The following is an 11,772-nucleotide window of genomic DNA, read 5'->3' on the forward strand; positions in this document are numbered from 1 at the left end:
CCCTCCTTCCTTATCCCGCCTCACTACCTCCCTTTTCATCAAATCTCTCTAACGGGGGGTGTCCTTAGTGAGAAGTGTTCCTGACATTTTAAATACTCAGTGAGGCTCATTAATGAAGGCTGTCCTTCCCAAGGTAGAAGTTAAACCCCTAAGACTCTGGTGTTGAAGGTGGCAGGATGGCCACCTCTTTGAGGGAGGGAGAGTTACAAGTTCACATAATACCCAGAGAACCACCGTTTACCCATTAGCCTGTATACTGACTTCTGTGATTAACCAGCTGCGTAAATAGCAATTTTATAAATCCTTCTGCTAAGCTTTAGATAGCGCTGTTGATTTTGTTGGCTAAAGCCCATGAGGACTGGCTCAGGTTTAAATAAAGCGGACCTGGGGTACGTTCTGTAGCCCAACCTGGACGTGCTCCCAGAGGGTGCTGGAGTTTGGCCAGCCAGGCTGGTCGCTGACCCCAGGTCCTGTCTCCACAGATGAATTCTGGTTCTCAGACGGCTCCCTGGCAGATAAGCCCAAGCTGACAGACCCGGGCCTGATGCCCCTGCCGGACACTGCCTCCGGCCTCGACTGGTCTCACCTGGTCAGCGCTGCCCGAGCTTTTGAAGGTAGGGTTCAGTGCTGGTTCATTCCCCTCTTGGCCACTAGGGGAGCAGGAGGTGGTACCCTGGAGAACCACTCCACCGGCTCTGTCCGACAGTGCTTCTAAACTCCTTAATGCTGTTTTTATGTAAACCTGGATTTTTTTTTTCTCTATCCGTTTTCTTTGCCCCCCCGGTGGTTCTCAAAGGTGCTAATTTAAAAAAGAGGGCTGTATTTTCTGCAAAGAACTGAAGCCATTTGCACGCTGTAAACCCAGCAAGCAGCCACTCAGGAAAATGGCTCTAACGACTGCTTCCTGTAATTAGGCGTTTGCCTGCCAGTTTTCGGCAATTACAGTTGTTCAGTCCCCTTCATCCATTTGCATTTGAAAAGGAAGCTCTCACTGCCTCTTGGTGCTGGTAACTCCAAATGGGTTAAGGCTCTTTAGCACGCGGGCGCTAACGTCTTGCCCGTGAATCATTTGCGAAAATGAAAGACTCGCCGTTTTTGCAGTTACAGTTTGGCTCGTACAAATGCGGTTTCCCAGTGAGATTGGTGTAGCATAGTTGAGATACAGCTGGTCGTGGCTGGGGCGCCCAGTGCCGGATGTGCCAGATACGGGCCACACGCAGGCCGCTGGCACCGATATCAGGAACCGTAGCTGTCAAAAGCCGGGAGGTTGTACCCTTGCTACCATGGCGACAGCCTTTTAAGACACAAGCCAGCGTGGCATTAAGGATTGATAAAAGGATGTTTGGGGAGGCTGCTGAATCGGTGTGTCAAATTAGCACAGACGGACTGGTATAATTTGCTTGTCGGTTTGATTTATGCATCTTGCCTCATGCTCCCCCCTAATACACACTCACAGTGACATGTCGTCTCATGAAAGGTAGACTGTGTGCACAGTCTCTCCTTTAGCAGGCTGACTAGGCTACAAGACTAACAGCTATGCTACAAGGCTAAAGGCTAAGCTACAAAGCTAAAGGCTAGGCTACAAGGCTAACGGCTAAGCTACAAAGCTAAAGGCTAGGCTACAAGGCTAACGGCTAAGCTACAAAGCTAAAGGCTAGGCTACAAGGCTAACGGTGCCTTTCAGCTGCGCACCAAGGTGTTCAAGGCTCAGAGAATCGGTGCACGTTTTCTAGCGAGTCATCCAATGCACAGAGCTTCCCCATGAGCTCCACTTTACCTCAAATGGATGTCAGACAAAAACAGAGAGGAAACACGATCTTCCCCTTTGGTTTTGGCTTTCTTTGTCTTTAATTGCTGCCGCCACCCTTTCATTTTCTGGCCATCCAGCCGCGTGTCGCACGGGCAAATCGCTCGATGGAGGAGGGGGCATAATTGCTGTAGAGGGTATGTGTACCATAATGGGGGGCTCTGTGGCTCAGGGCAGGCAGGAACATGGTTAAAGTTGTGCACCAGGCCCCATCAGTGCACAGAAGATGGTGTATGTTTCACTGTCTACTTTGCGATTGCTAACGTCAACCTGAAGGAGTTCCTTAGTCTAATTGAGCTAACTGTGCTGCGTGGGAAAGTCGTCCATCGGTGAGGCTAGTGAATTGGCGAGTGCAGAAGCCTGTTTCTTGACTTTGAGCGTCGTGTGGCCACGAGACACTTGACGTCCATACACTTACACGAACTACAAGAAGGACAGACAAAGATATTGGCGAAGGGAACGCAGAATCTGATGCTTGGTTCAAAGAATAATATATTAAGGGGAGTTAGAGAAACCTTGAGAAAAGGTAACAATGGTAGGTTTTGACTGGAGCAAATTCATTGTGTATCCAGTTAAAGATTTTTTGATCAAAAGTGAGAAGCATCCGTGTCCCAGTCATGGAAACATAAGGCAATTATTTCTGCAGTATTATTGCTGAGGATGCCGTGGGATCTTTAATGATCACAGACATGCCCTGGGCTTTGTGCCCACTTCAAAGACAGAAGCTTTGATAAATGACCTGTGAGTCCATAAGGTTGCTCTCGTACTTGCAGTGCTTGTGTTCTCATTCATCATGAGCGGTAAATTAGTGGCTGAGTGAGTGTCTCACCTCCCCGCTCCGCCGCAGCAGCGCTGAGCGTCCAAGATGCATTCATTGGTGCAGGAGCCATATGTGATGTCAGTCAACTTAGCCTTGAGACCAGGCATCTGCTAGCCTCAGTTCCCCTGGTTTGGTTTATAAACCCACTCGACTAGTGAGCCAGTACTAGTCAAAGTCGATACAGTCCCCTAGGCAAGCTTCACCAGCAGGTGCCCTGGAAAACTTCACTGCCCAATTTTACTTTGTTAAGTCGGCTCCCCCTCAGAAGATTTAACCATAAGGCGGGCAATTATGTCACATATATGGTGGACTAGCTATGCTGTTAGAACTTGCTATCACTTGGGCCTCGCAGGTTTGATAGTTCAAGAGCGCTTGTTCCGCTATTGGTTTACACAGGGCTCTCGGGATGGTTCTGGTCGTTTTCTTGCGTTTCCGTGTTTGATTTCTGTTCCCGAGGGCTTCCCAAATGAATGGAAATCCGATGCTTCAGGAGGAATCGAAGAAGCACCCAGGTTATCCGTCAGCCGTGCTTCTTGCATCTCTCCGTTTTCCCTGTGTAATTCAAGAAAATCATCTCCTCTGGAATCCATCAAAACATCCTTGTATCCTGATTAAAATCTAAAAAATACACCGGGAGAAACAATGACTGTTTGTGCTGGGTCATGTCTGTTTCCACTTTACCGGATCTCAGGATTAGCGTGACGCAACTTGTAATCGCGGGAGAAGTCGAATCCAGGCATGCTGTGTAGCGTCCCGGACTCTTTGGTGTTTGCTGCGAATTGCGAGGTTTTATTTTCCTTGTTCCTCTTCCTTCCTCCTGTCCATGGACCCTTGCAGTTTCACAGAAATCACTATTCATTGTACAATATGGCAGCACGTGTAATAACCTGCGATAATAGTCACTTGTCACTCCTACACTTCATGTTATGCTATTGCCATAGTCTGTCTATCTTATAATTCCCCCAAATCTTGAAGGTCCAAATTATAGGCATAAATAGCATAAATTATGCTATTTATTTTGGGATTTGCACTGAATACCTTTATGGATGCAATGTGAATCCCCAAGCTCTGTTTTCGACTTGTGGGGTGAATGTGTGGATGTCAGTGACCCGGTGATGTCCGGCTGGACAGCCGGAGTGGTGGCGGCTGGCTTGATCCATGATGTCTTCACACTGTAGCTGAACCATCAGTGTTTGCCCCCTGGGTCTGCTCCTCCTTCAGAAATGCCTCCTGTCTACCTGCAAAAATGGTCAAATTTAGCTGATCAGCGATATAAATACAGAAGCCTGGGGGCCTAAATAAAGCGAAGAAATGCATGCTGTTCCTGACATGAGCTGTATGTTCACCTCCAGACCAGCGGGTGGCCTCCTTCTGCACCATGACGGACACGCAGCGGACCGAGGTGCTACAGATCACTGAGGAGCTCACCAGACAGATGGCTGCCGTGGAGGGCGTGGCCCTGGAGGCAGGGTAGGTGGGGCTCTGGCCATTCATGGGTGAATACTGCACCCTGCTGACTTTTAATTGGTTAACTACATGCTCCACCCCTTATCTGACCCCTCCCACAACATCTCCGGCTCTTTGACCATCAGAGAGAGCACCCCTGCAACACTCACCGGCAAAGTTAACCAGCTGGAGTTGATACTCAGGCAGCTGCAATTCGACCTACGAAAGGTATGGCGACGGTCTCCATGGAAATTAGATTGGCTCACTGGTGTCAGAGCGATGCATTTGTAATGCAGCTGTAGGTGTGATGGTGCAGTTTTAGCGCTGACGTCGGCCATCTGTCAGTACTTTGGTTCCTGTTTTGGTGCAGGCCGTGTCTCTTCTGAGTGTCCGTGTTCTTTGTCGATTCCCCCCCCTCCCCATAGGAAAAGGAGGACAAGGCCATGCTGCAAGTGGAGGTACAGCACCTGCGGGAGGACAACATGCGGCTGCAGGAGGAGAGCCAGACGGCAGCGGCGCAGCTCCGCAGGTTCACTGAGTGGTTCTTCCACACCATTGATAAGAAACCATGAGACCCAGATCAGGAGACACCAGGCCGGTGTTGACGGGGCAAAACCGCAGGGTTCCGGAACTGATAGCTCACTGTTTACTTGGTCGTCTTCAAGTTGAATGGGTGCTGATGGGGGACTGGCTTGGGAAACCCCCCAGCCCCACAAAGACAAGCTAAGGACAAAGATCGGGCAGGGTTTCCCGTGGTGGACTGTCACAGCAGCAGGGACGGACACCAGTGAAAACACAGTGGTAATAAATGAATGTAACCCACTCCATACCTCTCCTCCCACCCCCATTACCAGGAACAAATCCATCTCTATCTGTATGAAAAAAAACCCACCAAGAGAAACCCCAAAATAAAAAGGTGCTCTTTTCCCATTTGCTTTTATGTTGTTTATGTCCACTGTCACCTCGTTCTAGCAATAATCAAGATCTGTAGTCTGTAGTCTAAACAAAACTGTGTTTAACAGTTAGCACTAAAGTCACAATCCTGTTGTGTTAGAGATTTATTTTACAGGAACCGGTGCCTGACGTTAACAGTGTAAGACTCTTTTCCATTATGTTTTATCTGCGTTCTTTCGTGTAAAAAATTGCCTTTGTCCATGACTGGCTGAGATTATAAATGCGTATGTATAGTTGAGTTCAGCGAAATCAGTTCTTATGCAGTCAGTCTAGACCAGAGCGTGGGGGGGGGGGGGGGTGGCCAGGTAACCGCTTTTCATAAATGCCAAAATGTGTGTCCCTGTACAGATCCTGCTGTATTTAACACCCTTATTTAAGCGTATTTAACCGAAATGTGTTTATTTTGGTAAGAGTATCTGTTTCATTCTTATTCTGCACTACGAAAAGAGCTCCATGTGAGCTAATGTGTATGTAGCTGCCCAGGGCTATATATAAATGTATAAATATATATATAAAATATATATGGAAAGGATGTTTTTGTTTTTGAGACTCCAACATTTGGATGCTGCTAGTTTACAGTTTGTTGGTTTGTAAGCTTTCACAGATGTCTTTCTTGGTAAGATTGTTTCATTTCAAGACGGGACCTTCGTTTGTTTGCCTGTTGTTATGTTTTGTTTTTTTTTTTATTTAAATAAATGTAGAGGATATGACTACTGGCTCGCCTCCGCCCTGCTTGGGAAAAGTACACGCTGCAAAGGACGGAGGTTAATATTCATTTTCATTTGGTTGCTGATTTATCTGCCTGAAATTCATCTCCAAGCCTGGCTTCCTAATGTGCTGTGTTTACCCACTGGGACCTGTGGGGACGATGTGCTGATCGTGTGTGAGTGTGTGTGTGTGAGTGTGTGTGTGTGTGTGTGCCCTGCTGTACAGGGTCCTCCTTATCTCTACCCCGTGCTGCCTGGGACAGGCTCCAGAGTCCCGACAACTCTATCAAATGAGATTTTTCCACTGACATACAGGAACCAGGGCGAACCCGAGCCATACCGCGGAGAGAGAGACTTATTATAGTGCAGTTCCAACTCGCTTTGGTTTTCCACTGCAGCAGGGTTGGCTCCGTAACGGCGTTGTTGGGTTTGGAGAGGGACAGTGACGTAAATCCAAAGAGGCGCTCATTTATTGTTCACACTGTGCACAATTATTATTATTATTATTTCTGTGTGCTAATTTCCACTAGCATGTCTGTGAGAATCGCTGTGTTATGCAACTATCTAATGCTAGCGGAATTAGCATTCAGTTGCATAAATTTGCATTACGAATCCATTACACTCAGCTGCTACAGTATATAGTTTTTTTAAGTAGGAGGTTGGACATTTTTAAGTTCCACGTTATCAGCAATGCACTGGTACATCACAAACTGCAATACTATTAATAATTAATAAAATAAAAATTTTTTCTTTAGATATTCCATACGCTGCACATCGGCAGCTCCATGCATTTCAATAAATCAGATGATGGCGATGCAACCTGCTCAGCGATATAAATACAGAACTGGTTACTCTAGTAAGCAAGGAAATATCAGTATAGGTTTGGCTCGGGTTCAGCTTGGGGCTTTATAATGGAAAACCTCCGGTTCACAGTACAGTTCGGGTCCGGTTCAGTTCTCGATGTCAGTGGAAAAGCTAAGAAAGATAAGCAGTTAGAGGATGGATGGATGCATGGATGAATGATGGGTGGGTGCATGGATGGATCTTCAGAAGATCTATTGTCTATTCCTCTTTGGTTTTCACACTGTTCTTGAGATCACCAGTCTGAATTGTAATACAGGGCAGGAAAAAGGCGGTGGGAATTGTTACCATAGAGATAATATTAACATGTCGCTAACACACAGACTTAGCAGCTCTTAATGATTTATTTGTTGTTTTTTTCCCTTAAACTGAAAAACATGGAATCACCTCTCATTTCCAGTAACACTGGGCATTAGACATTTAGCTAACAGCTGCTTAGACTGCAAACACTGTAAAGCACGTTTGAAACCTACGTGTTGCTTCTGTGATATTACAAAGTCAGAAAACACAGCATTGCATTATTTATCTGTCATTCTGGAGAGTGAAGGTCATTTGCAGACGACATCGTATGATTTTAGGGGAGCCGGGCAGGTAGGAACAGAGAATACTGTTTTGTTTAGATGATGGGGAGTCACGGCAGGTGGCACAGACGCTTCTGGGACTTACAAACAACCCCCAATGCATTGTGGGGGCAGGCTGAGCAGTGACCATCTCCTTTCAGCCGCAATGACACGAGGTTCTTCAGAAAAATGTACATCACAACTTTTAAATCTCAGATATCTTACAGGGAATTTCTGGACTCATTTAACCGGATCAAAAAATGTTCCTTAATCTGCTCAGCTGACACGATATTGATATAATCTGTCAGGATGGCATGGATAGCTAAGAACGTTACGGAATTCCAGAGATGGAATCTGCTCGGAATGCAGACATGTGGGAGTCCCACTTTCCCATGGATTTTTCAGGGGAAATAACACGGATTAAGCGAAACGCTCCCATTCAGCACATGTGGCATCAAGCTGGGCTGGAACAGCGTTTGATGTGCTGTGAGGGGAATCTCAGACTGGGCTGCCTCCCCACACCAGTGTCAGCGAGGACGACAACATGAGCAGCATGTACTGGAGACGCACTGCCTGTCACACATTTAATTGGGACATTCTATAATCCAAAAAAAAAATAAGTAATTGATTTGTGCTCATTAAGCATTGCTGTATTAAAAACGCTGCAGAGATTTTGGAGAGAAAAGCAAAAGTCCACTAGAATTCCACATGAAGTGCATGTGGGAGTCATTAACATGGTGACGATACTTCCATTTACGTCTGTTATTTTAAAACGTGCATGTTTAAGCTGCTTGTTCAGTCTGCAAAGCATTGCATTGTGGGACATGTAGGCCAGGCCCTTAACCTTTGTAGTGCATTTTCCATCTCACTTCCTTCTCCCTTATAAACCAGGCCGCACCCAATTCGGTTTCTATACAAAGCTCTCCCTGGATTCCCTGGAAGTCATGAGAACATCCAGGCCTCAGTGGCAACAGCGCTGAGCAAACACACATGCGCAGTGTGTGGCCTCTGGCCAGGAATGCACTCTGTTCAGCCGGTCTGGAAGCAATCTTGACGGCTTTGAGTTTAGGAGCCCCAAGCTTCCCATCTGTGAGTTTTTTTTGTTCTTCTTTAATTATTGAGGGCTTCCCTCCCTGCATTCTCTCCATCTTTTATGCCAGCAGGCAACAGCACTGCCCATATCATCACCAACATGTACCAGAGTGTAAATACCCCTGGTTGAGTCTGTGAAGGGAGGGGTTTTGGGGAGATGGGGGGGCACGGTCTTGGAGTTTTGGAGACCTCTAGTGGAGGGTGACCCTGAGCAGAACGTCCAGGCTGGTTGCTCTTTTCTCCAAGCAAAGTTTCAGCCAACGGAAACCTCTGGGCACGCGCAGCGATGTAGATCTTACAGCACACCAATGGCAAACCAACCTGGGGGTGCACTGAACTGAAGGTGCACTCCACCTTACGGATTAAGGCGTGAGCTGAAGGCGTGACAGTCCTTAGCTCTTCATCCATCAAGCAGATCCTCCTGTCCAAGACCTCATCACCTCAAGTGCTTTAATCTGAACACAACACAGCTGGGTGAAATGGCATTGTTGGGGGAGGGGGGGGAACAGAGTCATGTAAGGGAGCTTAAAACAAGGGGGTCCAGGAAATGAGACAGACAAGGGGGCAGGGGACTATAAATCTATAAAAGAGAGTAACGCGTAGGCTACAAGCACGCAGACATCTAACGCGGAGAATGGAGACTTCTGCACTCTCAGAGTTGTATCCTTCTGAAAACTGAATTTACCAGTCATTGTGCGGATGCAGTCGTGCCTGTTGTAGGCTAATCTCTATGTCATATACGTTTTCGCTCATTTGAGTTTATATGGAAATACTTTCATAAATGATGTGAAAAAGCCTGAGTGGATAGAAATCGTTTTCGTTTGAAACCGAAACACGGTAGTGTGGACGTTGTCGTTTTACACCACAAAGAAATATAACTAATTGCTTGATGAGGCAATAGGAGACAACTGGAGACAACTGCTGAACGAGGTCAGTTGTTAATGCACTTAAAAAAGTCAAATAAATACTGCTGCAAGGTTTAAAATGTGACAGGCAGTTATTCCACATGTGTGAAACTCACATCACTGATCTGAATTAATTTCAACATGTGTTAAAAGTCCATTCGACAATTGTCTCTGGTTATTTTGGAGCCTTCTGCCTTTTGCATATTTTTTTTACAAAAATATGTCACAGTAGTTAAAACTGAAGGAGAAGTGAGTGTGATGTTTTGACTTTCCCCAAACAACAAGCCTAACACTGAGTCTCTGCCCCACTCAGTTAATGCAATCAAATCAACTACAATCTTGTGGTTTTTTCCCTGGGATCGCCAGGTGTGAAACAGAGAATGCCTTTGCACATTTTACTATGTAATATTGGCAACATTAGTCAGTTTAGTGAGAAACTATTTGCTAATTGCATTTATATTAATTGTGCTTTAAAATCTGCAGTATTGTCCTTCATGTTACTAACTATATTAAATGCAAGTTTCAGAATCTTCTTGGTTAATTACACCCATATTGTTAACTAATCATGGACTTTAGTCATCTTCACATCTTGTCTTAATTGGCAGGTTTCGTTCGAGTGAGTCGTCTAGCAGATGGTGTCTTAGTTCAGCTTCACCTGACTGGATGTAAACATTTGGTTGAGCAGAGATGTTTTTTGTTCTAAGGTAACAGCGAATGAAGAAATGATGCTGCCTGAGTGAAACATCTCCAGACGGTGGTGGTCACAGAACCGGGCGTACCAGATTCCCTCCATCCATCCGTATTCGTCACACACGTTGCTCATTTATTCTATTTTTAGTCAGTTTTCTGCTATATTTAAGCCATCCCCTTTACCTGAATTGAAGAGCAAATTTCCAAAAGTGACTCAGTCCACGCGACATGTTTACAAGAAACCTTCTGTGGACTTTTGGAAATTTCACAGAAGTGCTTCGTTGGGATCCATTGGGACTGGGCGAGTTTCGGTTCCCGATAGCGTGACGTAGATAATGAGGAAGCCTGACTTCATATCTCATTTAGAGAACATCAAACGATGCACTGAGTCAGTTTTGGAAATATGCCCTTCAGTTGGTTAGCACATAGTGTTATGAGGTGTTTTACAGTTTACCAGCGTGAGGAAGGGCTGTTCACGAACAGCCAATATAATCGATGATTTGCGGTAGTATATTCATATGTGAAACAGGACCATAGTGACCCATCCAGAACTTTTTCCTACTGCTTAGAGGTCCTAAATTTGACATGGCAGACAGTGCAAGCCGGGTCAACACCAGCTATAGGTAGAATAGGCAGTTGTCTAGGGCCCCTGAATTACCTGCATTGTAGAGGCAGTAAAATTATCAGTTTTCTTTTCCAAACTTTGCATTGGGCTCCTTGGTAGAGCCATCCCAGATTTCAAGCAACCGTCTCCTCACAGCACACAGGTTTCCTAGTTGCGCTTCCCAGCCGCGATCGGTTCCTGCGGTGTTGCTATGGAAATAAGCATCAGATCCCCCGGAGAAGTGCGGCCGACGCCGCTCCCGTGGGCCGAGGCGGTTTTTCGGCATTGTGAAAAGACAGGAAGTGTGGTGAGGGATGCGGGGGCAGCAGCCAGGGGGTGCGCGACCTTTGAGTCGCAGACCGCGACCTTGCCTCAGCGTTATACACACCATGGCTCCGACAGGCCAGCAGAGAGCAGACAGACAACAGCTGGTAAAGAAGCGGGGAAGAGGGTCGAGGGTTAGGAGGTCAGGAAGCAGGGTGGTCTGCAGCTAAAAAAAGATGGGTTAGGGGGAAGAGCAATCTTTCCATCTTTTAACTGTTTACAAAGCAGAGGCACATGCAAGGGCGGGGCTGAAAGCTGATTGGCCCACAGAGTGCCTCCTCCCCTGTCACTCACCAATTCACAATAAATCATTGGCTAATGATAAGGTTGCCCCCCATGGTATGAATTATACCTCTTCAGAACCCCACCTAAAAAAATCCTAGAATAACCCAGGGACCTGGAGTCTATTCCAGGCAGTATAGAGCACAAAACTTGGATTCGACCTAAACATAGTGCCAGCATAGAAGGGAGAATCCGGATTGTTTTTCTTTCGAGGAAAGTCGTGACAGGAAACGGATAGGAGAGCATGTCCGTGGAGACGTCTTCATCGCCTCCTGCAGCATCCCCGCCTCTGAGAGGCGGGGGTCACATCGATTTCCGATGGGGTCGACTTCCTGGATGATAGCCAGCGGGCCCCTTGTTGTGTGTGTTGCTGGCCCATCGATTATGCAAAGTGTTCTTCAATCCACTAGTAGATGCGCATGGGGGTGTTGGAGGGGTAAGATAGTAGAGTTTGAGGGAGTCAGTGACCTCCACATGACCCTGTCAGCGGCAATGAAAGTTTAAGAGCTGATAAAGTGAAATAACTTGTGAATTCAGGGCGGAGTCTCCAAAACGTAACTATTCTGTCAACAGGTGACAGAAAATGGGCTTTAGCTTCCCCAGTTAAACAGCTTGCTGATGTTATAAATTAGTGACTGAAGCCAGGGGGGGCATAAGAGGGGCCCACCTTATCATTAGCCAATGATATGCTTTGATTCGGTGAGTGACAGGGGAGAGGGC

The 11,772-nt window shown here is 46.5% G+C and overlaps 1 protein-coding gene across 1 annotated transcript in view; it reads left to right on the plus strand.

The window, feature by feature from the left end:
* LOC125739039 (signal-induced proliferation-associated 1-like protein 2) overlaps positions 1-5,708 on the plus strand; it is a 74,624-nt gene extending 68,916 nt beyond the window's left edge. The window contains 4 exon segments of the mRNA XM_049008700.1: positions 483-614; positions 3,980-4,097; positions 4,220-4,301; positions 4,499-5,708. Of these exon segments, the coding sequence (XP_048864657.1) occupies positions 483-614; positions 3,980-4,097; positions 4,220-4,301; positions 4,499-4,645 (479 nt within the window). The 3' untranslated portion in view covers positions 4,646-5,708.
* Positions 5,709-11,772: the final 6,064 nt, after the last annotated feature.

This window comes from Brienomyrus brachyistius, chromosome 3 (assembly GCF_023856365.1).
Source record: "Brienomyrus brachyistius isolate T26 chromosome 3, BBRACH_0.4, whole genome shotgun sequence".
Lineage (NCBI taxonomy): Eukaryota > Metazoa > Chordata > Actinopteri > Osteoglossiformes > Mormyridae > Brienomyrus > Brienomyrus brachyistius.